The 26,658-nt window shown below is 39.9% G+C and overlaps 1 protein-coding gene across 2 annotated transcripts in view; it reads left to right on the top strand.

The window, feature by feature from the left end:
* Positions 1-543: 543 nt before the first annotated feature.
* Positions 544-26,658, top strand: part of sh3pxd2b (SH3 and PX domains 2B) — a 41,975-nt gene continuing 15,860 nt past the window's right edge. For both annotated transcript variants that reach the window (XM_028594742.1, XM_028594743.1), the window contains exons 1-5: positions 544-933; positions 4,598-4,678; positions 13,212-13,287; positions 19,666-19,742; positions 25,941-26,032. In XM_028594742.1, the coding sequence (XP_028450543.1) occupies positions 862-933; positions 4,598-4,678; positions 13,212-13,287; positions 19,666-19,742; positions 25,941-26,032 (398 nt within the window). In that variant the 5' untranslated portion in view covers positions 544-861. The remainder of the gene's footprint in view (positions 934-4,597; positions 4,679-13,211; positions 13,288-19,665; positions 19,743-25,940; positions 26,033-26,658) is intronic.

Consider the following 26,658-nt stretch of genomic DNA (forward strand, 5'->3'; position numbering starts at 1 on the left):
TTATTCTATTTTATATTACTATTATTTTGAAATATTCATGATGTATTCTCAGTAACGTTCATGTAATGTGTCCAAGCGACTCAAATGATATACCAAAATGTAGGCTATCACTACACTGGACTCCTGGCAAAAAAAGTGCAATAGATGTCACAGCTACAGAGTAGACCGAAATAACTATGGGGAAATTAGGCTGCAGTATAGGGATAGAATGACAATATAAGGCAAGAAGAGTGCAACATACTGTATCTGCTTTTCTTAAGTGCCCATGAGCATGATGCTGCGTTTGAGTGCTGCCTCAAAGATTTGTAATAATAACGTTCTCTTCAGTCTAAAATAGCCTCTCGCCTATTTCACTCTCAACTCCCATTTTAAAATCTGTGGATTATTGACATTAAGAGCGTTTGCTACATGTGGATCATAATGTTCACACCCAGTAACGTTGATACAGCTTTAAGTGCATGGATTGAACCCGTGGCTGAGTGATCCTGCAGCCTGTGGTCTGCTCTGACGCTTGAGCCCAGTTGATCAAATGGGAGTGGGCGAGCTGGGATAGGCTGGGAGTTTGGTTGGAGCCGTCAGCGGGACGGCACAAGGCACAAGAAAGGGGTGGAGGGGCGGTGGGGGCGAAGAACCGACCGACTTAACTTCTGGCTTCCGAGCGGTTGATTGTTGGACAGGAAATTTGACGTAGACAGCTTTACGGAAAATAGCATTTGTTGCATTCAGAGGTCACGGATCTGAGCGGCGCGGATGACAAAGAAGCGCCGCCGTGCAAACTTTCTCAACCGGGTTTGATCGCTCGTAAAACCCAACCGGGAATTCTGTTTTTCTTTGTAACGGAGGCGTAAGACATCAGACATCATGCCACGGCGCACCGTGCAAGAAGTGACAGTGCAAGATGTCCAGAAACGAAGAAATCCGAACAAACACTACGTAAGCCTAATTTAATTATAAAAACAACACCGCCTTTGCTGCTTAAAGTGAGCAACAGATCGAGGATATTTTGCAGCTCTTCACCCTTTCCTGTCGGGTAAAGTAAAAACAAAGAGAGTATCAGATTACAGTTTACCAAGCCAGCCGAAAAGGACTGTTCAGACTCTCAGACCAATCAGGTTTTTATAATGAAGACCGTTAGCACCACAATCAGTTGACAAACCAATGTATTGGATCCCAACAGCCTATACAGTGAAATTAAGACATACAGTGACGTTTGACAGCCTTAAATAGTAACAAAGTCTTGTTTAAGTTGTTCCTGAGTGTTTTTCAGGTTGACGTTATGTTACTGTTCAAACAGATTGGAGGAAATAATGTTGGGTTTATCACTTCTTTGTTTGGGTCTGAGATTTAAGCAGCAACTTGTGTCCTTAACGCAGAGGAATTTCAGTCAGTATTGTTGTTTTGCGCATATTAAATGGATCTGGCTCATGTGACCTATTACCCTCTCTGAGTCTGCATACATTCGACTATCAGCTATTCCTATTCACTATGTGAATATAGGCATTGTACTAATTCTACCAGAGTCTGCAGTCTAACGATCATTTCTAGTGCCTCTCATATGCCTGCTGGTGCCACGTGTGTGCCATCAGAAAACATTTTAATAGGCAAATCAATCCAGTCTACAAAACCTCTAGACTAATCCCCCAACATCTCTAATTGAGCATCCCAGTTTTGTCATGCCTTAGGTCCTCCAATTTACTCAGAAAAAACCCCATACCTACAGGCACTGGTAACCAGGAAGTATGACTAACAGAGTTTCTAAAGTGATCCCAGTGAACACCAGGCAATGTTTGAACAAAGGAACGGCTGTACAAACCATATGTCATGTGGCATTTGTCGTTTTATTTGTTTTAAAAGGCCCTATTACACGGCCAAATGCAGGGGCACAGAGTACATTGTACTATGTTTTCATGTATGCCTCTGTGAGGGCTTTACTTTAATTGGACATGTCTTTTAGCTAGGGTTGGGTATCATTTAAAAATGTTCGGTACCGATACCAATACCGTGACTTTGACACCGGTTCCTAAACAATACTTTTTTCGATACAACTTTTATAAACAAAAAGAAACATTACACGTTCCGGCACAAATCTTTTTATTTATTTTTCAGCTCCTACTATGTGAGCCCCATCTCTGTGAGTTATGTAAATTTGTCCTTCCTGCCTCTACAACGTGTAACGTTAGACAGCCAATCACCAACATTATTAGATCTTGGTAGAAGCATGCTGCATGCGTATTAGCTCACTGACGCTGATGAGATTTACTCCTTAGGTATTGACATTTGGTATTGAATGACGAGGCATTTTTCTATACTCAATACAATTCGGTCGGTGCCTAAAAACTATTGAATTCGGTACCCAGCCCTACTTTTAGCCAAATTTACTGATATTTAAACACAGGATAGCTCTAGTTCTGCAGTGTTAAGTTGATGGAGAAAGTGATAATATTGCATTTCATTCATTTAGCTGATGCTTTTATTCAAAGCAGAGGGCAAAGGGCATTCAACGATTAAGGTACCACCCAAAAATTGCTAGGATCATGCAAGTACATGCAATTTATCGAATAAGCAAAGTTGCTACGAGTGCTAAATATATCCTGATGTCCAGTGATAATGGTAGGATTATCTCATTAACAGTGTCTCTCTATTTTCATGCACTGTCTGGGCCAGTTCAGGGAATCTGTTCCACTCCTGTTACTGTGTGTGGGCGCAGGAGAAGAAGAATCAATGTGTGGATAATTTTTACTGTTTCAACAATCATTCCCCACTGGTACTGCAATGTTGTGTGGGAGACAAAAATGTCAAATAGGACAAAGACCCATTGCTCATTTTTCTGCAATTTTTAAACAATGGAACTTTCATCATTCTGGGGCGTACATTGTGGGCAAATTTGTCTGCACAAGTGCACCGAGTCAAAGTAACACATATGACATCATATGATCTAGAGGGCCAACAGTGAGAGCCACTGCCAAGGCCTTAGCAGGTGTTCGTGTTAGTTCCATGTACATGGTGTGTGCCTGTGTGTGTGCGCTCGTGTGCATATTGGTTTGCATCCATATATGTGTAATAAATTATGCCTGGGTTGAAGGACCAACAGACCCTATACCGCTGTGAGTGTTAGTGGTCAAGGACACAGAGTTCTCGAGGTCCCGTGTCCTCTCCATCTGTCTGTTTGCTCTCTGGTGCAGCCCATGTTGTTTTGTGCCTCTGGTACTCACTCTGTATGCAGGCTGGACACTGCAAATCTTCCAGAACCCTGGGGGTGTGGTTAAGTGTACAAAAAGCAGCTTATAGCTCTTCTGCTCATCGGAGTTGAACCTATCCTGAAGACAGAAAAAACACCTGAAAAAGCACATTCCTAAGAGACTTACAGATATGACAGCATTTTATTGCCAGGATTAGTGTTTAATTGCAGCTTTTTATAGCTAAAGTTATAGCCTTTCTTTTTTTTCCTCAGAGCTATGACTTCAGCCTCATTTGCCATTGTAGGTATTGTACTTAGACGTTAGACTAGCAAGGAAAAGACCTTATGACTATAACTGTTATTCCTCTTAATTGTTGAGAGTTTAGCACATAGTTGTTGGCCACAGACAATACCCTGAAAATAGTCACTATGCTCATGTTATGTTATTGTATAGATGACCTTCCCCTGGTTTACACATGCTGACACATAACTCTTTTCATTTAATGAAGACAGTATTCCTGCTGATCTACATTGCTCCTGTAGTTGGTCCATCCATAGCCATATCTGACCGTAGTACCCTGAAAGAGAGCGCAAGGCCAGAGAAGGTCTGGGAGTTGGGCCAACAGCATTCATCCAGACACAGCGAGCCACCAGGGAGTTTCCAATCACCTCCCTGCCTCTTCTTCTTTACAGAACAAAATAAAGAATTGTGTATGTTGTCTGTATACTGCAATTATTAGGCTAGATGTTTTGGTTGGATGCTGTGTGCTGTTTCACTGTTGTTAATACGAGGCTAATGGCATTTGCAGTTGTACATGTACAATAGGTCATTTTCTTTTATTTAGTGCCACAAGGTAACAACAAGTTATCTCTGTATTCTAATTGTGTTCTCTGCATACATTTTAAGTATGATTTTTGAAGGCTTCACATCAAACTCATGAACTGATGTTTACGTGTTTGTTTCACACACATGAATACAAATCACATTGAAGAACTATAAAATACATGTGACAGTGTGGTAGTAACAAATTTTTCCTTTGCTGCTTTTGCTGCTCAGGTCATTATGACAATAGCTGCCACAACAATGTTTCTCAAAGAGCTGCAATATTTAAAAGACAGCATTGTCAAATCTGCTGCATCTACTGTATATACAGGATAATGACTTCCTCTTCAATAGGAAGTGATGCAAATGGACTGGGAAATGAAATAACCGGATATTCCTTATTGTGTTCATGTGAACGGATGATGACCGTGTCTGCTGCCCAATGTTGCACGACAAGCGTGCGGTCTGCCTTTCCTCTCACTGGCACCATGAGTCAGGAGTGATGCCCCAGGGCGTTGAGATTATGAAGTAGTTGACACTAATGGTTGTTTGTTAGTTTAAATGTTCCACTTATTTTTGCCTTTTTGTTTTTCCAGGTTTACATCATCAAAGTGTCCTGGAGCGATGGCAGTACAGAAATCATTTACAGACGCTACAGCAAGTTCTTTGACCTCCAGGTGAGTAAGTGGGTTAGCGTGTGCGTATGTCACCGTGCCTTGGTATGTGATTGTCTTTTTATAATGAAGTTGTGGGTGCATTTGCAAGTTTCAGGGTGCTATGGTGCGTGACAAGTTCTAACGTTTCCACCAGCGAAGGCTAGCATAAGTCAGGAAGTGAATGGAAGTACTCTCTCCATACAACCCTGTCCCCCTAGTGCCTGTAGAAAAGCTCTCCCTGCTCCACCCATTTGACAGTGGTAATTATATTGTGCGAGAAGAGTCGGAAAATGTCCCAATGAACTTAATGGAGGACAGTGATGAATGCGACGACCACACTGATGACCACAGAAATGTCTGAATCATTCTCGAACGTCACGCTGGCAGTGTGTGTTGCACAAGGAGGGAATCTCATTAGTATCCTAGTTTCCCTTCCTCTTTCGAAGGTAATGGATCTGGCACTCTGCACACATCTGAGCTTAAAGAGCATGGACTCCAGGAAACTCAGAAAGGCAACTGCTTTTAATGAGCACATAGTCAATTTAGGCGAAGCATACTGTCAACTCTAATTTGATAACATTCCTCTTAATTGATTTGGATGGTCAAAGCATGAGCAATGAATTAGAATGCTCCATCAAGGTTTTTCTGAGGGTGTAAGTGTCATGTTAACCAGAAGAATATAAACTATTCCATTTCTAATATCATTAATTTGACCTGAGGCTTCATACGCTGCCAACAGTCTTACTTATAAATCGGCTCGTATCACATTCATGATTGTTTTTTAATCATAGCACCTTTCTGTTGTTGAGGACATGCCAAAGTAAAAGTCCATGTGTAGCTATGAACAGTAATCTTTGTAGTGTAATGAACACAGATTTGCTAAAACATTAAGGGCTGTTATCTGCTGTTTATTGATAACATTTAATGGAGCATTAAGTCATCTATGCCCACTGTTAAACTATTGCCGATCAATAAGACCTGCAACAACAGATGAAAAACTTTAACTGCTCTTACACGTGAATTATACTAGACGCATCCAAGCTGGCGTGCGCGGCTCTTTTTTTTTCTTCAGCGGTTTCATTTTAGCATTTAGCGTTTTAGCGTTTGTGCCAATATAGACCCTCGTAATGAAAGTTGCCTTTTCATCATCCAGCCTTAGCACTGCTTTGCTTTTTTAAAGTTATTTTGCTCAAGATGAAGGCTTTTTAGACTTTGTGAGTGCAGATAGGTAAAACTTCAGATATCAATGGGAGTGGAATTTTCTCTCCAGAAAGGGCTGAATAGTGAGTTTTGAAAGCCAGAAATATTAGCAGTGCCAGTGGACAAAGAATTGCCGTATGTGTATTGCTGTATTTGTATTGCTATAATGAATCAATGACCGTACATGTTGTCATGTATGTGCTAGGAAGCACAAATTATCTCCTGTAACATCCAACTATGTTGATAAAACACAGAGTTAACTGTCACCTATCACTTTCAACAATCCATACTTATCAGCACTACTATTGCTAGTTACATTTCTAAAGCCCTACAGTGTTGGATCAATGGCACTGAACCAGATAAGCATATGTGAGATATTTTCAGCAGGGGCATTCCCCGCTGGTGTTCGCCATGCCTTTCAGCTGCTTCCTGCTGTGTTGACAGCCTGTGGGTGGGCTCTCATCAGTGAGGGAGATGTAGATACCCATCCGGAGAGCTTACAAGCCAATCTCTTATCTCCTGTTAGATTTGGCATTGACTTATTATAAGCCATCTTGAGGCTGTGGTATTTTTTATAGAAAAGTGGAAAGTTGGAATGTTTAAAATCTCACCAGCTTCACTATGATAAAGGGATTATACTTATTATTTATTTTTTATTTTTTATGTGCCAGCATTGTTTGTGGAATTTATTTGACGTTTTTTGTAATCTTTTTACCATGTTATTTTATCATTCTTGACCTGTTACACTGTGGACTATGATGACGAATAAGGCAGTGGTTTGACATCATAAGGCTGCCTGGCCAGGATAGTGACATAGCGCTAAGTCATTCAGTACCACCCGTTACCATTTCTTAATTTTCCTGCCATCCTCCTTTCCATCTTTCATTCTGTAGCTTGATGCAATTGTTTTGCCTTCCGATTCAGGAGTTTATACGAACTGAGAAAAGATGATACTGTTAAAAAAAAAATGACACATCCTAGACAGGAAGTGTTATTCACCACATCTCATCAACACAGCTGGCCCAGCCTTTAGTGATCATGGTGCTTTTCCCGTGATCACAGACCACAGACTGTGATTATTTACTCAGACTTTAATACGATTTCTACATTTCATAAGGGGGTTTGTATTCTTACAGATCTGCTTTGGATGGTACTTAATCACAATACCAAATTCGGTTGAGCAGACAGTGTTCCTAATGATGAGGGGAAAAAAACACCCAGGGTGTCATTAGATAATTATATACTTCATACTAATTTGCATTTCTTTTTAAAATATAGTCGTATGCTTAAACTTCTCTGTAACTATTGATGGTTGACAGCATTCACTTCCTGAGAATACTTAAAGCGAGCCAGATGCTTTTCTCACCTAAGATATTTATGCCACTTCTCACCCACCTCTGTGTAGCTGTTACCCCTAAATAGCATCAGGTAGTTTAGTTTCATTTTCTGTATACTGGTAAATGACTCCATGTATGACTTAGAATTATTGCCTACACTTATGCATAAATGTATGCAATGCAAAGTATGTGTTTAGTCTTGCAATCTGTTGAATACTGAGGGAAAGAATTGAGCAATTAGCATCTTAACATAAAACCTGTGGGGTTTTTCCTCTCTTTTTCAGTGTTTAACTGTGAATTAAAATAGACTGGGCTGTTGCTTCAGAGAGATGGAAAGTGCAGAGATTTATTTTGCCATGGGGTCATCCATTTTATTTCCATGTCACTAAGAACAGTTTCCATGCTGCACACGTGTTCACTTAACTTCACAAGCTTAGTCTTCCAGCATTCCCAGTCATTCTGGATACAGGATAGACTTTTACTCTAAAGCTGTAGGAAAAATATCCAATACATCACTATTTGCTTCAGAGCTGCACAGCTGTCACATATTTTCCGTCTGCAGTAATCAAGTAACGAAACATTTTGAAGAAGGGACAGGTTATTTTACTTGGAGCAATGTGGCTGCCTGTTGTGCACATTCCACCAAGGAGCAACTATGTGCTCATTTCCGTCTTGTACACAGTAATATTCAGCCATTTTCAGAATAAAATGTACCGTATGTATCCTTAATCAGTGCACTTTGTTCCTGGAACACTAACCCACAGCATGTGTTTTTACTGAGAACGTTACTGAAGTTCTGTTAACATTATTTGTGATCTAGATGGTTTGGACTGAATATTGAAGTGTTCTCTCAAAAACTATTAAATGCACTGAAATTATCTTTTGATAGATTAAGATTAAATACGTGGCTGTAGTCTCGCATTGCCAGACCTACTGTACCTCTGCAGCGCTGTGTCAGTGCTGGAGTAATGTCTGGCTACACCACACATACATCCTGGGATAAGAAGAAATAAAACGCTCTGGCATGTTTGCATTTCTTTAAACCAATCGCAGTCATCTTCGGCGACGCTAAACTCCGGATGGCGCGACGCTGCCTCTGAAAAATAGTCTTGGGAAGGAACTTGTTTTGGTGGAACATTTGCACGCTGGGAGGCAAGCTCTAGAATTCCCCATGCAAGAGAATGCCACATACAATTCTATCAATATATATCATGCTGAAATATACAATTGCATATACCACGATTAGAAGATTTTATTCATATTGCCCACCCCTATTAAGTGATCAGGGAGAACATCCTTAAATTGAGGATTCAGGTTCAAGCTACTTTATTTACTGAAATGTACTTTGAGCCACAACCAGACCCTTGGGTGCTGTTGTTAAGATAACCTTCTGCTGTGACCTCTTTGGAGATGGATCGGTTAAAAAAAAGAATGACCCTACAGGGACTTACTAGAAGTATAATATTTCATTCATATCTACAGTACACTGAACATACTAGGCCATTATCATCCATGAGTCACATTGGCCTTGGTGTTTACTATATGCTAACATTAGCATATAGTATTAACCAAAGTAAGAAAACCTCCGTGTTAGTATTAAAACAGAGACACTGACGTCCATCCATCCATCCATCCATTGTCTATACCTGCTTATGGATGACTTCTTTCTTCTCACTACTTTATAAGAGCTCAGCCTTCCACACATGCGGGGTGTTGTAGTAACAGTGTGGTTGTCTGTAAAGGGTTAAAAATGACCTCAAGCATGAATGTACAGTGGACTGAGTGAAAGAACTGCCGAGATAGGCATGTTGTAAAGAGAACAGCTATTGTGCTCTGGCCTTTTATACCCTCATTCAAGAGAGTTCTCGTGTGTCTCAGATCTTCTTTATTATGCCTTTTTATTTCAAGGCCTATGATGTGGTTACAGCGGATATGGACTAGACAAATTATGCCCCTTGGAAGATTAAATGTTTTCTAAATCAGCCAGAAGTTTGGTAAATTTAAATAATTGTTTTTAACAGTTTATAGCATTATTGGACAGACTAATGTTGACAATGGAAAGGTATTTTTTTTTCTTCTTCTTGCTTACATCCCTGCACCTCTGTAGTCAATCAATTGGTAAAGTGTGTCAAACTATTTAACATTGCAGTTTAGGGTTTGAATTTAACTTTTGACAGTTTCAAATATTCTGAGAGCATTGGCATAACTATCTATCTATCTATCTATCTATCTATCTATCTATCTATCTATCTATCTATCTATCTATCTATCTATCTATCTATCTATCTATCTATCTATCTATCTATCTATCTATCTATCTATCCAGAGCTGACGAGTTCATAGACATCATTTTTAGAATAGAATAAATCTTTAATGTCCATCAAGGTGGACATTCTTCTTTTATAGGCTATTGTTATCAGTGTGTGATGTTCACAAATAACTATAGCACTAATCTGGCGCGCATATCCTTTTGAAATTAACTCGGCAGGATATCATTTACAATACCATACTTCAGAATAGCCTTGGAAAGTCATGTGGAGCTTGACTGTGCTCCACCTTGGACTGTCATCCTACTGCCTGTAGAGCATGAATATTTGATGTTGGGTGCATGATGTAACTGGTATTTTGAAGAGGCATCTTTACTCTCTCCAGATGCCTTTTCTTGTTTGAGTGGTTCTGATTACAGAGTAGATACAAGGTTTAGAGTAGACACAGAGACTGGGTGTGCCTGCAGTCAGACACATGGGAACAATTACAGTGTGTGGGGTATTGGCTCTTCTGTGTTCGTCTCTCTCTCTCTCTCTCTCTCTCTCTCTCTCTCTCTCTCTCTCTCTCTCTCTCTCTCTCTCTCTCTCTCTCTCTCTCTCTCTCTCTCTGTCTCTCGGTCTGCCTGTCTTTTTGCTTATGCTGTGTCTCTTAAGGTGTACTGTGTCAATGATGAAGCATCTGACTCATAAGCCAAGCAGATTGTTGCTTTGAGAGTTGGTTGCTCTTTTTTTGTCCTTCTCCGAATTCCTTGTTTCCTTCTGCTGTATCTTAAGAAACAACAAGACAGAAAATCAAAGTAGACTGACTCACCTCTTTACTTGTCTTGCTTTTGTAGACAAAGAGGGTGCATGGGTTACTTTTCTGCCCAATTTCTTTTCATTGTTTTTGTCTAAAAGGGGAAATTATGGCTTTAACTTTATAGCTATTCACTTTAACAGTCATAGCCAAAGAGTAGTACTTCAAGTGCAACCGTATATGGCTTGATATTCACATTCTCCGTGTGTTGCTTTCTCAAACTCTGTTCGCTATGGGAAACAACTAACTTTGAGCTAACAAGCTAAACGCTGAAAATGGCAAGTTTTGAAGAAAATTTGGATCGTGCAACAAGGCAGGCCTGCTTGGTTCTTTCGGGGAATGATTGTAAGGCTTTACAAAAAACACGTTTACGGCATTTACTATCTTATCTGGGACGTTTTGGGACTGATTGGTGGGTAATGCTGTGAAAGTAGTGTTACACATGGCGATACACTGGTAAGAGCAAATTATATTTTACCATTAATTTAAATAGCTCACGTTAGTGTATTGTGTGAACAGTTTCAGTTTCATTTAATATTGTATGTGGCGTTTTCTTTTGTGGGTTGCAAATGTTGCACCATGACAAGCCAGAGCCACCGTCCCTGCGTCCAGAGCTTAGCACCACCCAAGAAGATTGTGATTGGTTTAAAGCAATGCAGAATAGAATCTATGTGTGGAGTGGCCAGACCTTACTCTACAGCGCTGTGGAGATAGGTCAAGCAATGCGAGACTACTGTGATACATGGGGACATCTAATGCAGTTTTGCATTCACTTCATTTAATCTATTCTTCTGGCTCTCTATTCAATCTGTCCTCAAAATAGAACAGTATGAAGCCCTAACTACTTAAGTGATTTGAGGCTGTTTTATGTTTATGCCACTCATTGTTATATGGCAACAACACCTTTTTGGCACCTGACCAGACTGTGACAGTCCATAAAAAGTAACAGAAAATGCTATTTGGCACAGGTCTCTGCCTTTCCCAAAACCTCTCCGTCACCTCACCCTTACAGGATATTCTACCTCCCCCTGTCTCTGAGTTAGCTTTGGCACAATGCAACTTATTGTTCCTTTCCAATTTACCAGAAGACATTTGGTGACAGCTTTACTTATTTATATTGCTAGAAAACTTCTTGTAGAAACCACATGATTACACTGGAAAAAAACGGTAATATCAAATTATAATCAGGGCGATATTGTATCACAGAAGTCCCAACGATGAATTTTAATGAATAACCAAAGCCCATATCAAAAATAATGTCAGGTGAGTAGATAAAATGCAGCACCCCTTCAACTTGCATCCTTTACCCAGTGATGCGCACGGTTTAGGTTACACCCACATGTGTAAAATTAGATTCGTCTTGATAGCAAGCTGGGTGCTTCTTATTGTCAAATATGGGATGAGTGGGATCACCAAACCAAATACAAAATCTGCCATACATAACACATCAGAAGCCTATGTATTTGTTGAGAAAATGTAGCCCAGAAAAGACACATTGTGGATACATAGACATATACACTCACTGTGGGATCTGAAATTTAGCCATTGAGGGTAAACGTACCAAAGCACCAACTCTAGAACATTCCTGTTGGGTATTGCTGCATATTCTACAAATGAGTCTTCTACTAGTCAAGGTACAGGGATAGTAGTGGGAATGAAAAGCATCCCTGGCTTAGATATCCGGAAAGCTAAATAGTTTTGACCGTTAAATGCCTCTATAGAGCACAGCCTTGATAGATAACATTTTATCAGGTTGACATTAAACAGACCACAGTCAGACATGGTATAAATCTCATTATGTGATTAGCCTTGCCATAGTAGCCTACACGTGGGCCAGCTCTAACTACATCTGCAGACCTTCTTAAACCTTAACAATGTTGTTTTTCTTAGTTTGGACCAGAAGATCATACATTGTGGTATCGCCCTGATTTCAGTTAAAGCTTTGACCAACCTCAACTGAGGAAGTCTACATAAACATTTGCCCATATGTCACTCATTTGCTAATAACTGCAAAATTGACACTGAAGTCTTCTTTGTGTTCACAGTAAAGTAATTTGACCCAGTACTCCATGCTAATATTTTAGTTCAGAAGCATTAGCTCAAAAGTGAGAAAATGAGAATTTGTTGCTCCTCCATTGGTGAATAGTCAGTATTTTTAAAGCGTGTGTGACCAGTTTTGTGTCAGGATTTGCACCCTAATATTTTTATTTGTAATCTTTTGCATATTTGTGTGCTGCTGCGCTTCCCTGTGTGTGTAACAAGCATAGTGTGTGCGCGCTGTGCGTGAGCCTAGGCGCATTTTACTAATTTGCTGTTAAAAATAACAATGAAATGCTGCGCTTTTGACTTTAGAGCAGGTTTTTGTTGGTCAACGGCACAATCACTTCCCGCTGCCTCAAGATAGCAATACAGCAAGAATTCACCTGAACACACCTCCCTGTAAGACCAGCACGCCGATGGACGTAAAGATGGGTGCAGGTGCATTTGCTATTTAAACGACGCGGGCGCTGGACGGGAAATTGAAAACTGCGTCGGTCTTAAACTAGCAAAGACAGTTGCGTCGGGCTTTGCGCTGCGAGAGAAGGATGATAAAGAGAAGTGGTGATCAGCAGATCTAAGGAACAACTGCTCTCTGGCCTTTGAAAATTATGGAAACAGAAATGTTCCACTATGTCACTTTTGCCTTGTTGCTAACAGCCCCATTGCTGCAACAACATATGAAGTAGAGGGGGAAAACAATACCATCTGCTCAGGACATTCCTAATCATTGGCAGACCTTCCTTTTATTGGCCGAATTCCTTGTAGGAACTGCTGATTTGTAAAAATGTGAAACCTTTCTCTCCAGCCTCAGCTATCCTGTGGTGTGTAATGTAAAGGGCATGTTTATGTATACAGTACGTGTGAGTGTAAATGCTTTGTGTGCTAATAAGTCCTAATTAATTGTGGTGTTTCAGATGGAATTGCTGGACAAATTCCCGGTGGAAGGAGGCCAGAAAGACCCTAAGCGCAGGATCATTCCATTTCTACCAGGTAAGAGTCAAACACAGTTTCCGCCAAGGCCCTTTCACACATACATATACATAGCACGCACACAACTGTGGCTTGTTTGGAGTAAACAGAGGAAGAACTATTTTGATATTAAATCAAGAAAAATGCCAAACATTCCAGCTTTTAAAATTTGAGGATTTGCTGCTTTCTCCTATTTATATCAGTACTTTTTGGATTGTTGGTTGGACAAAGATTAAGAGATTCATAACTAATCTAGATAATGCAAAATGGAAATAATTCTTTGTGGCAGCAGTACTTATAATGAAGTGCCAAAATATGCACATGACAATACTCAAAGAACAGTGTACTTCTGGATTAGCCTTTGTCTCATTCTTGCTCCCTTTTAACTTGTCCATCGCACACACTTGCACGAATTGGCTTGATATGTGAAATAAAATGACTCACTGATAGGCTGTGAATGAACCTGAGAGAAGCAGAATATTTTGCAGACAAAAGAACCAACCAGAATCTGCTGCAACCATAATTGGTCATAATCTCACTGTTTTGCGAATCAAGAACTCTTTAAACATTCAGCTGACTCGGCTGATCTCTAACCACATAGCCCATAGACATACTAGACAACTGAATAGAGTAGTGTTGAGTCTTTGGGTGAAACATTAAATATCTGCCATTTTCACATAAGAACACTATACGTGTTATCATGAAACTAAATGGTTACAATGCATAACATTCATTATGAGCTGTTTTCTTAGCTTAGCTGCACCCTTATCCTGGCTGAATCCTCATCTTGTGTAAAATCTGACTGACCAAAATAATGTTTTTTTCTGTTTAGTTTCCATTACTCTATTACAGGTACAAGTGGCAATTAAGTTTTTTTTTTGTTTTTTTTTAATAAGGGCTTTTGGTGTGCATGGGCAACTTTTGAAATAGTTTGAGATTTAGATCCTGCTGAAAGTAATCCTTTATGAGATTTTGGAAGAAAGCCTCACCCAAAGACCCCACCCACATCTCCCCTACCAGGCGAGTGGGGGATAGGATTTTTTTTTGTGGCCATGCAGGTCTGGAAATCATTGAAAGAATACACACACACACACACACAGACTGTTCAGTAGGAAGTAGGAGGAGGGGAAGAGGAAATAGAGATAGAAAAACACTGCTTTTCATAACATCCCCTGCTATCCCCTTATACAGTCCGGTAAAGCACACTGATGGATACTATTATAAGTTATCATCTACATTAAACTCTGTCTACTTCTGTCCTGCTATTACCTTTTTTAGACTGTGAAATTCTAGATTTTCTCCTATGTTTCGGTCTACTTCCATTAAAGCTCTGAGTTGTTGGTAGAGGCTTTCACTTCGCCTGTTTTCTGTGGATTAAAATGACCGTTGAAGTGACCCCCAAAAAGGTACCAAATCCCCAACTGCTCTTTTGGAGCTACTCAGACATCAAATGTTAAAGGTTTCCATGGCACCCTCTAGGAATGTCACTGTGAATTGTTTGCTTTTGTTTTAAAATTATACTGACAAACATTATTTATGCCCAGTGGCACATCAATTAAGTTTAAGAACTAGATCCTAGATCAGGTCATACAGCTCTCTTGAGATGGATCTCAAACTAACATTTGCCTGATTTGCAAAATAGTTTTCCGGACAGCCAAGAAAATCCTTTACTTACAAGGGACGGAAGTGGTTATTCCCTTCTCAGTTTGGTTTGTTCAAAGCCCTGAGCTGTTTTTACTCCTTTGGTATCTCCACATCAGCAAAGTGGCTTGTCTGCATGTGTGGATAGTGCAGAATTTCTGCTGCGTTTAGTGCCAGGTGTACAGACCAAAAACTAGGCTGCTCCATTTTCATTCTTTGCTGTAGAAACTACACTGGAAAAAAACCAACCTATCAAGATAACCTTTTAATAGCAGTATCAGGGCATTGTATCATTTACCTCTAAGGGGAAGTAAGAAAAAAAAGTTAACTTGGCCATTTCAAACACATAACGTATCATTGATGTCATAAATAAGGTTTACTCTTTGTGTTATCTTAAGATTGCATAATATGTCCCGAGTATCTTATCAGAGGCCATTTGCAATCGGAATACCGCTCATGGTGCTAAACTCCTTTGATCGGTTCATACATGACATGAAGATAAAAGTGATACATTTGATTCATTTACCCAAGAGCCCTGAGCGATGCTCTTTAAGGCAGTGTCAGCAGGTCAGCCTTTTGAAAAAGAGCTGATACCAATTATCTAAAGCTGGGGTTGTTAAATTATGAGTCAAAACCCAAGATGGAATGTGGGTCTGTTTTTTTTTTTTTTTTTTTTTTTTTTTTTAGGGCCCCTGCATGATAAAAAAAGTTATATTCTTTCATGAACTCTGATCCCACAAGTATACTATGAATTTGTTATTTGGGTTGCCCCCCCCCCCTTTTCCTCTTAAAGATCAATGGTACATACTTTTTTCAGCTGCTCTTGTTTGGCTGGAGATCTCTCTGCCTGCCACAGTAGGAGGCACAGTATGTTGGTCAGGCCAGATATGTTTCTGTGGATCTGAATAACCCATTCCCCAGTCAGTCCTCGATGGAAGGCAGAAAATAACCGAACGGTTACAATGACCCGATTGCTTATGCCTCATCCATATCTCTGCAGGGGGAAAGCAATCACTGCTCTTGTCTACTCGAATGTGGTGTACCAGTAGCAGACTTGTCTTTTACAGCAGCTTATGGAGTTGTGTATGCCCTTAGTCAGCAACTGTTCCTAAGAACACGATAATTACAACAAGCACGCACGCACACACGCACGGCTCATTCTTGGATGTCTTGTTGCAGTGTTCTGCAGAGCCTTTTGGACCACTTGAGACAAGCCCAAGTTATTGCTTATAACAACTTTTGAGTCAAGTTTCAACTGCTATACTAGCAAGTCAGTCAAATGTAAAGTTTTGTTACAGAAAGCCTCAAGTAATGTCTCAGGTCTTGTCTCAAATTACTTGAGAGTTGATTTGAGACTTGCTGGTACAAAGTTTGGCATTGACTCCAAGTCAAATCCTCAAGTTTTTGTAATGGCAGGTTTCAAGTCGTCTCATCTTATTCGAGACAAGTTTTATCTTTATGATGTGACCTTACAAGGTGTTCAGGTCTCAAGTGAAGTATTTAGGGAATCAAGTATCAGAGCAGCAAGTCAAACACAGTATAGCTCCTCAGTTCTGATCTGTAGTCGTGACTTAAGTCTGACTACAGATCATGTTTTAAGTCCACGGCTTTGGTGTTATGTAAAGGTTTTAGCTGCCTAAAATTCCTCTGAATAGCCAATATGGGGTGAATAAACAGGAGGAATTCATGTGTGGTAAATCCAGTGATTAAGAAGTGAGTGCTGAGAACCGCTTTTTGTATGTAAGGTGTGTAACAAAGACCCTCTCTGTGTTCCCATCTCTGTCTGTCTCTTCTCTCCACCTAACTCCCTCACTCTCCCCAGGAAACAAAAGTTGGTTCCCTTGGTCACTGCTTGCTCTGAGATTTTCCATAAAATCTACCCGACCTCAGCCATGGCTCCAAGGCAGCAGCTTTCCTTTCCCCTCCCTCATCCCTCCCCAAACAAGCCCTTTTCTCTGCTGCACCCATGAGCTGCCCTGCATACAGAGTAGGCAATGTTGAGTCAATGCTTCCCTCCTGACCCCGGAGAGTTTTGGAAAACTGTCAAGAAAGCTTTCTGTCTGAGGAGTGAGGGGAGGACAAGAAGATGAAAGAGACAGTAAAGGCCCTGACACACCAACCCGATAATCGGCCGTTGGACAGTCTGGCGAGGTCAATGACTCGTCTGTTTAGTGTGTTCCGTGCCGTCATCCGTCGGCCTTCATTTGACATGTTGAATCAGAGAGCGGGCAGTCGGACTCAATGACCAATCTGATTGGTGGAGTTCTAGCCCTTGACTAGCGAATCAGTGCACTTATGTTAGCGTGACGAACGGCTCTCAAAATCTGACAAATCTTTCAAACTGACCTTTGTCGATCAAAAAATACGGACCGATTCAGCAACTGTATGGCCTATTTCTCGCTTAAAATGTTTTCAGAAACCTGTTTCAGTGAAGTATTTTCGTAAAATACGAGATTGTATTCTGAACGAGCCGCCTTTAATGGTCGGCATTGAAATTCGGGAGAAGCCGGACCCACGTGACACGTTCGTCATTTCCGGTTTTCATTTTTTGGGCGACAATACAGATTAGCGGCAACTACCGTTACAGAGACGTACTACGTCACTTTGGTGTGTTCCGAGGCACTTTTTTGACCTCGGGGAGCCGACTGATCTGTCCGACTGCCTTTTCTGTTGACGACCGGCCGCCGGGTTGGTGTGTCAGGGCCTTTTAGAGAGAGATGAGTACCAACACCTTAGTTATCTGGAATGAATTTTCTAATTCTTTATCTAGTTAATCTATTTTTTAATAGTCTCCCTCATGTAGTACTAAACCATTCTCCTCTGTACAAATGCAGTGAGAAATTAGGCTGGTTAGACCATGCAGACCATGTTGTCAAGAACATAGACTATTAAATAGTCTACAGCCATGCTAGCGGCTCTGTGGAGGCTGTAATGCCATGTACAACATTGTAAACTGGATACATTTTGAGGTCCACTGTTTGTTTTGGGTCCCTAATGTGAGTGTTAAAGTGTAGAAATTGGCCAGTGGGTAATGGCATAGTAAAGGTTGTGAGCAGTCCATCCAATAATTGTCTACATTTCTCAAATGCACACAAAAATGTCAACCTGCTAATGGTGCAGGGAATCACTCAAGTCATTATGACACATTGTGTAGGAACCACAAATGTCATGCCAATCCAAGTAGATGTCAGGATATTTCACTGTATGAGTGGAAACTTTGACCTAACCAATAAAGAAAGTCACTGTGACAAAATAGAAGTTCCTAAACAAAAGCCACAAGAACAGGAGCTACAGGAACACCCAGTATTTTGAAGATCTGACTTTCCTCACAAAATCGACCCACCTATTTATAGCAGCCAGCATTAATCCCCAAACCAATCAGGTTATTTAACTCACTGACAGCATTAACATTCTGGTTCTTTGATATTGTAGTAAGCTGCCCTCAACAAATATTTGGTATGTAAGTGTATGAATATGATTTCCTGTGGCTTTTGCCTTTTGTTTTTTGTCACACATCTGAGCCAACTACTAGGTTGCAGTCAGAGATGGGTGGTTGGATAAAGTAAAGAGGTGGGGTTTTGAAAGTTTGGTGTTTTGTTTTTGTGTAAAATGTGTGTGTTCTGAGTACTTTTTGAGGAAGTCCCCACACATCCATCCACTCAGCAATCTAAACTCATTACACATTCTCTCTTTTTTTCTTTATTAAGTCTTTCCCTTTATGTGTTTCTATTTTCTTTAGTCTTGATTCACAAGCAGTAAATCAAGGGTACAAATATTCATAATCCGACACTATGATGATCCCAGTCTCTGTGTTCCCATCTTTCCTCAATATGCCATTCACTTACTCACACACACAAACAAGCATGGTTTTGAACTGGGTCAAGGAAGCACAAAGGCTTTTTTAGTAACCTGGGTTAAACAGTGAAGCTGAATGCCGGTTTACTGCTCAGCGGCGATCTTATGTGAGACAGATTCATGTTTCAGCAAGTCTGATTTAAGTATTCTCAAAACGAATAACATAACCCCTTGATGATGGTGATACAGTCACTTCTCAAAACATTTCCCTTTTTGTGTTCAGGGTCTTGTTACAGCCTTGACGTCCTGCCAAGTTTATGTGTTTGCATTAGAGCTGTCTCAGTGAATTTATTGGAGAAACTTCAGCAGCTCAAACAGGGAGAAAATAGATGCTGGCTCTGAAATTTCCTACATAACGTTAAGCTAGAAGAGCGTTTTTAAAAGGCCTATTTGTAGCCATTTCTTGTTTTGTTATAGCGATCCCACTCGTCTGTGCCTGCAGTTCTTTTGGCCTGGATATAAGAGCAGGGGAATAGCATTTAAGCTGTCATGCTCACATGATTTGCTTTCCCAAAATTATTTATTCATCATGACTTGGAAAGGCCAGCTATTCACCTAGCTCCTTACCCACCTCATTGTGCTGTCAGTGTTATTGATGACACAACTGTATTGTGTCTGCATGCTAATTCACTAACCATGTTTTGTGAAAGCCACTGTTTCGTTATTGTCCTTAGTGGAATCCTACATTTTTAAAGTTGCTCTTGACAAGAGCATCATGCAAAATCCAAAAAATCATTTGGTAATATTTTTTATTTATGTTCCAGACAAATACTGTACATCCTAATTGTAAATAATAATGATTAGTTGTATAATTTTGCTGTGGAATACTGGTAGCAACACTGATATTGGATTATAAATGTGGCTTTTCTAAATCCTAAATCTGTTTGTTTTGCTTTGTTACAGGAAAGATCCTGTTTAGGAGGAGCCATATAAGAGATGTGGCCATGAAAAGGCTAAGGCCCATCAACGAGTACTGCAGGGTGAGTATATTAACCAATCGTTGACTTTAACCTAGAAATCAGGGATGGTCATATTTTGTTGTAGGTCATGAAAGCTTTACTGACCAGTGAGCATTTCATTATCACACGTACTAAAATCAAGGTAGAAAGCACAGTGGTCAGGGGAAAAAAATAACTAGTATCCAACACATAGTGTCATCTTAGTCATGAATATATTTGTGAATATATGAGAAACACCAGTCACAGTTTATTTCAGCACATTCAGGATTACACTGAGCAACCTGACCGTCTGATTTCAGTAGAGCTTTTCTATGGTTTAATACATGTCTTGGATTACAATTTTTGGGACTTTGAAATGACAAAATCACAAACCCTTACCTTCGTCTGTCAGATATTCCAATTCAAATCCATGGTTATATTCATTAAAGTTAAGCTCATAGCCACACTGCAAGATTTGCATAACAATCAAATTTATAGGATTTAGGGCTGTCAATCAATTCAAATTTTGATTAATCACATCAGTATCCTAGTTAACTCACGATTAATCACAAATTAATCACAATTTTTTTTTTTTTTATCTGTACTAAATGTACTTTAAAATATTTTTAAAGTTTTTAATGCTCAAGTGGTATTTGAGATGTGTTTCTCCATTGGTTACTCAATTCACATTGACAGTACTGTACATGCAAATGATTTCAGTCTTGTAAAGAGAACAACCTGGAAATGCTTTGAAACTCAACTTGCCATTCAAAACGTCCACAACGTTACTGCTGCAGCTTCCTGATTTCCCAAACTATGGAGCAAAATTCCAGAACATGCGTGCATTAATCGTGCATTTTAAAAATAGTCAAACGACGAATGCCATGCTTGAGCTATGTTACTGGTTGCACAGTATTCGTTGTTCGACTGATCGTGACTGTTTTCCCTGCCTGTATACTGAACGGTACAGTCTTTTTAAACTATCTTTTTAATAAACTTTACAACCTTCTCTATGCTTCGGTTTACATGCAGGGACCCTCATTATGCTACAGTGGAAGTATTTTGAGCCTTGTTAGTGGTATAGAAATAGTGATTTCTTTTTACTTTTGCGTGCCCCGACAACTAGCGTTATAAGCTAATTATCGGTTTGTGCTAAAACTGGTCACATTTGATTAGCATGCATGAAAACCTATACCAGAGAACGGTCGACTTGGTACCCATTTGTTATTAACCCCTAGGTTCATTTTGCGCCAGATATGGCCTTTAACACATTTATTTTGACAGCCCTAAAAGGATTACATTGTCCCAAGAACTGCTGTATGAATAATGCCATTACCCTTGCCTTGAAAATTGGAACTCTGTGCTGTGTGCCATGCTACACTCCCTGGAGCAAGCTTTTGTGACAGCAGGTGTCCACACTGCTGAGGTGTCCTAAAATCTCCACAGGTGCTCTGTAGCTGACTTTGACCTCCCTGCTAAAGGAAATGAACTAAAGGAGAATTTCTCCCAAGGGATCGATAGTGTATGGGCAAAAACCTGTTACTGTGTAGCAAAATGTGAATAAGATGTCCTTGTACCTTCCGAATGTACTGTAAACCCTCATGATCCCTTTGGACGATATATTTATAATTGTACTTTATAGGTTTATGCTGTTAGGTTGCTGTCAGGGATAGGGGAAAGACATCATGAACTCCACTTTTATAGAATATAGAAGTGTATTGTAATGTGTTAGGAGTGTCTGTTTTATCATTTAAAATACTGCAGCTCTTTCCAACAGTTAAAACAGAGATCATGTAAAACATGTGCATTATCCAGCCCATAACATGCTTTTTACCAAAGAGATTAATCACTTGGCCTCATGAGAAACAAAATGCAACTCTACATTCTCCAACTCCACTGTAGCAGAACTACAACCATCAAACTGCCAATAGCGTGCAACTAATTGCTACAATTTGACAGAAATGTAACCACAGCAACCTAAATGAATACACTAGGATTGATGTTCAGCTTCTTAGCAACAAGACAAAGTTTTGTGCCCTTGAAATAAAGTCAAAGCAATCGTTTAAAAAATTCCATTTTTTAAATTAGGTTGCCAACTGTTTGTCTGCAGTAACTAAGGAGTGAGTCTGCTTTGCCATTACTTTTTCATGATCAGACATCTCCAAATGGATATCTTGGCCACAAAGTCATGTGATTGAGGTGTGAAACAGTTGCTCTAGTATTCAGGGAGGATGAGCTGTATGCCATGTTGTTGTGGTAACTATCAGCAGAGTTGTGCCAAAGGCAAAGAGCTTGTGGTGCTGAGCTTGCTCCAGTCAGCACATCCACAACCCATAGGTTGTGTTTTTGTTAGATTTTACAGGCTTGCCTTAGGGCCTCCAAACCATACACACCTCTATCTGTTTGTCTGAGAGAGGAAATTTGAGGATGTTTTTACAAGTTGGTTCTGACATGGCTCTTACTCATGCCTTCTTGTATTTTCAACTGTATTCTCTTCTCCATAAAGAGCCTCATTAACTGTACAAATCAGTTGTACAGTGAATCATCCGTTTTTGAATAGAAAATAACAATTCGCAAGACCTTAGAGTGAAGAGAAAAGGAGGACTGGAGGGGCTGGTGAAAATAAAGCTCTACTCCACCAAGTGTCGTCTGGGGTTAAAGGAATGTACAGCTGGTGTAGGCAACATCTTTAAACACTTCTGTGAAAAATAAGAGTTTGGAGGAAGAATGGGCGAAGTTGCTGGTTCATGTCTATGGGTGTGGATATTTATGGAAATAACTGAGAAACCTTTACACCAGTGGTGTTGCCGTAGTCAAAGTTCTAATTGTGGAAATGTCTAAAAAAAGTTATAAACATTCTATTTGCATTGCATTTTGAAGATTGTTTAGTTTTGGAGTTGAATGATCTTGATTTGACATCCACATTTTGTCTAAAGTATTTAGGGTTTAGGGCTGAGTGATGTTGATAGCATGATTTTACTGAATAGTAAAAAATAATTTTAAAAATAGATCAAGATGTATGAATCGGATTCATGAATCTTGAGTCACAAATCCACCGAGTGAAACATTGTGACCAACAGTGTGCAGGATTTCTGATTACTTCTCAATTTTTGGACGGAAGCACTTGTCTTTAAGATTTTATGGTGTGCAAGAACGTTGAGGTAGTCTGTTCTCAAATATTACTTTCACAGAGTATGTGAGAGTATTATTTCAGGTGGAAAATTAATATAATCCTGTCACCTTGAAATCCAGCACTGGGAAGTCCCAACTTGCCAGCCTTTGAGCCAAATGCTATCTCACACATCTAACCCATCTCACAACAGTGTCTGTCACAGGTGATAATGGTTTAAAAAAAATAAAAACATTCAGCCCTATGATAGCGTCATGGCAGGTCGGTTCTAGAGCTGGGCAATATATCGATATTATATCGATATCGTAATATAGCATAAGTGTTGTCTTCTCCTGGTTTTAAAGGCTGCATTACAGTAAAGTGACGGTTGTAACTGTTCCTTTACCCACTTAGTTATTAGATCCACCTTACTGATGATTATTTATCAAAAATTTCATTGTGTAAATATTTTGTGAAAGCACAAATAGTCAACACTACAATATCGTTGTGGTATTGATATCGAGGTATTTGGTCCAAAATATTGTGATATTTGATTTTCTCCATATCGCCCAGCCCTAGTCAGTTCTCATAATGCATTGTTAGCAGTACATTCTGGGTATTCCAGTAACTTTTGAAACAAATCTGAACTTGACTGTAAGCACAGAAATGGCATTTTCATCCACTCCCACATGCACCCAGGATGACAAGGTGAAACTTCATGTTTTTCATAGGGAAGAGCAGAGTCAGCGCTTCTGGTGTACAGCTGAGGCTTTAACCTGACTCATATGGAATTTCCCCGGTTGTAAAGTCTTATGTTTTTTATTCAAGTCAGGAAACGCTGTCGGAAGGAAAAAAAAAAACATGGAATCAGGGATTGTTTGCATAAACCAAGAGTAAGACTGCTGAGCTAGGATTACTAGCAAGTTCAAAAAGGTTGATAAAATGCATCACGTCAAAAAGTCTTAAAAGTAATAAAGCAATTTCCACTCAACTTTCATTTGTCAGTTTTCAAAATATTTGAAAACAAAGTGTTTTGTAAGTAAAAGAAACATGGTGTTTGCTTAAATAATACCTCAAAATGTAATTTTCTCTTTTTTATGGGTTTAAATAAAAATGGAACACTGTAAACCTCCGTTGTTGGTGTGTGTCAAGATTGAGGATAGTCATATGCTGTATTTGCCTGCATATGAAAAGTTATTGTGCACAGTTAGTCACAATGTACTGTACCTTTTTATGGAAGTGCACAAGTAGATTTCTCATTTCCATTACCCATCCATTTCCTTGAAGAAAACAGACATGCGCACACACCCACATGCAGGCATACACAATTACCTTAATGCTGCCTGCTGTAAAGAACACCCATAAAGTCCATTTGCTGTAATGTACCCTAAGCCTCCCTCCCATCTCCTCTCTGGGGAGAATTGTAATGAGTGGACAGGCCACAGGCTGACACGAGGGGAGGAATAAATCTAAGGAGAGTATAGCCTGTTCAGAATGAACTCTGACCTCAGGCACAGTGCAGTTTTCTGGGCTGTAGGACTAGATTGGTGAGGGGGGACTTGAGGTTACCAGTAAAAAAACTCGTAAATTGGCTACTTAGCTTCGGAGTCTCAACATATGGATTAAGCTACAGTAAAAAAAGGAGCTTTTGAGGTCATGTTGGTGCATAATAATCTAGTAATATTGTATGAACCATGAAATAAACAAATGTGAGCACACTCTTTATGACTTTGCGGCTAATGGAAAACCCTAGTTATGCTTTGTCCATGGCAGTAGTCCCAGTCCTTTCCTTCAACACAAACTGTTGGCATGAACTTATGGTCATAAGTATGACAAGGCAAATGGGACAAGGGCACCTTGGGTGGGTCTTTGGCTTTTGTCAGCCCTGACGTTTATATTAGAGTGTGTCAGAGAGTGTGAGAGGTAGACGGAGACTCTGCTCCCTTTTAAAGGACAGAACTGAAACACTTAGGAGTATTAAAATCAGAGGTATAGGCCAGCAGAGGAAGCTTGATGGATAGCATTGAGCTTTGCCTGCCAGCAAAAGGAGAAGTATAGGCATAGCTCCCTTAGCTGTAAGAGAAATAGTCATCATTGGTGGCAGTTATTCTGTTTTCTGGTTTGGGGCACTGAAGCTGTTGGGGTGATTATTTGTTTCACGGATGCCCTTTAGTGGTTTGGTTGTAAGAGAGCGAAAGAGTAGAAGCAGATAAAACACAGACTAAGGAGAGAACAAAAAAGAAAAGGCTAAAAACAGAGACTATGCAATAACATGACCAGACGTGTGCAAGAGAGAGATCACACAAATAAAGAGGAAACTGAATGTGGCTGTTTGTCCTTCATCTCTAGCCTCGTTGCCAGGGCCCATCTCTCTACCGCCAGTGATCCTCCACAGAGGCATACGATGAGAGAGGAAGGCAGGCGAGACAGATCAATGAACTGAAACCAGAGAAGAACCAGCTGGTGTAATTGAAAGACTGCAAAAAGACAACTGAAAATAACTAGTTTTACTTATTTGTGCACTTTTATTCTGAAATTGTTTATATAGGCCACACAAAACAAAAAAGATTTACGTCATCCAAATATGTCCTATATCAAATATGGAGAGGATTGGATTAAATGCACAGTGCTGAAACAAGAATATTTGTTGAGGCAGAAATGGCCGAAGCCTATACTGAAGTTTTGCCTTTTGCTCTGTTCTTTAAAAAACAAACATTTTTACTTTAATGCATCGCTGTTTTGAGATAAGAGCATGAAAGCAAAATGTTTATTAAAAGGTTACATTAATTGTCAAAGAAACAAATAACATAATCTTCCTATGAAGAGAAGACCATTTCTGTGAAAGAAGATTGTACAGAGGTACTTGTGGGGACAGGCCGGTATATTTGTTTGAAAGACTTATGACAAATGAACGGTAGATAAAACAAGTTGCTCCATGTCTTTTGTACATTGTACCGTGTGTCCCTCGTCTAAAAATGCCCTTAAATACGGTTTGTAGTAATCGCTTGCTCTGTGACTTTATGGAGGCCAGACACCAAATTAACACTATATTTAACCTCTGGTTGATTTCTGGTTGGGGTACTGAAGAGTATGTGATTATCGAAGTCTCTTGCTATCTTTTGTGCCTGCAGGCCCTCATTCAGCTGCCAGTCTACATCTCCCAGTGCGAGGAGGTCCGGGTGTTTTTTGAGACCCGACCTGAAGACCTTAACCCACCCAAGGAGTAAGTATCTTTCAGTAGTAATTTGTTTCTTTGTCCTCCTCTTTATCCAGCGCTCGGTTGCGCGTTTGTATTGTTTTTTTGGCCATTTGAGACTTATGTTCAACAATGTGTCTTCTCCCAAGTGATGAATTAAAAGTAACCCTGGTTTGTTTGCAGTATTTTCGTTTGAGATGCACAATAAATCAAAAGTTTGTCAAAAGTTTGTCAGAGACGTGTCTACGTCTGGCATCTGGCGTCCATCTTCAGTAAGTACCACACATGGGCACACACACAAACCCACACATCTCCTCAACTATTGGAAACCCTCAGGCTCACATACAATGGAAAACACCCGTCGGTGTTTCCCTGACTGATGTCATGTCACGTCATGCCAGCATTTATTCTCAGCCTGCCGGTAATGAGCAATCATTACACCCTCTAATGGTTGTGATTTCTTACTGTTGCACTACTTCCTGTTTGATTTTTTTTTCAAGCAGAAACAAATTTAATGGGTCCTTTTTTTTTTAAATGCTGAGTTAGCATTTAAGCATGTAGCTGCAGCTCAGTTCAGCCACCCGGCTCGAGACAGCTGATGCTGCATGGTTGCTGTGCAGGCGTGCAGACCTGCTCTGTTGTCTCTTGTAAAT

Source organism: Perca flavescens, chromosome 13 (genome assembly GCF_004354835.1).
Source record: "Perca flavescens isolate YP-PL-M2 chromosome 13, PFLA_1.0, whole genome shotgun sequence".
Classification (NCBI taxonomy): Eukaryota; Metazoa; Chordata; class Actinopteri; order Perciformes; family Percidae; genus Perca; species Perca flavescens.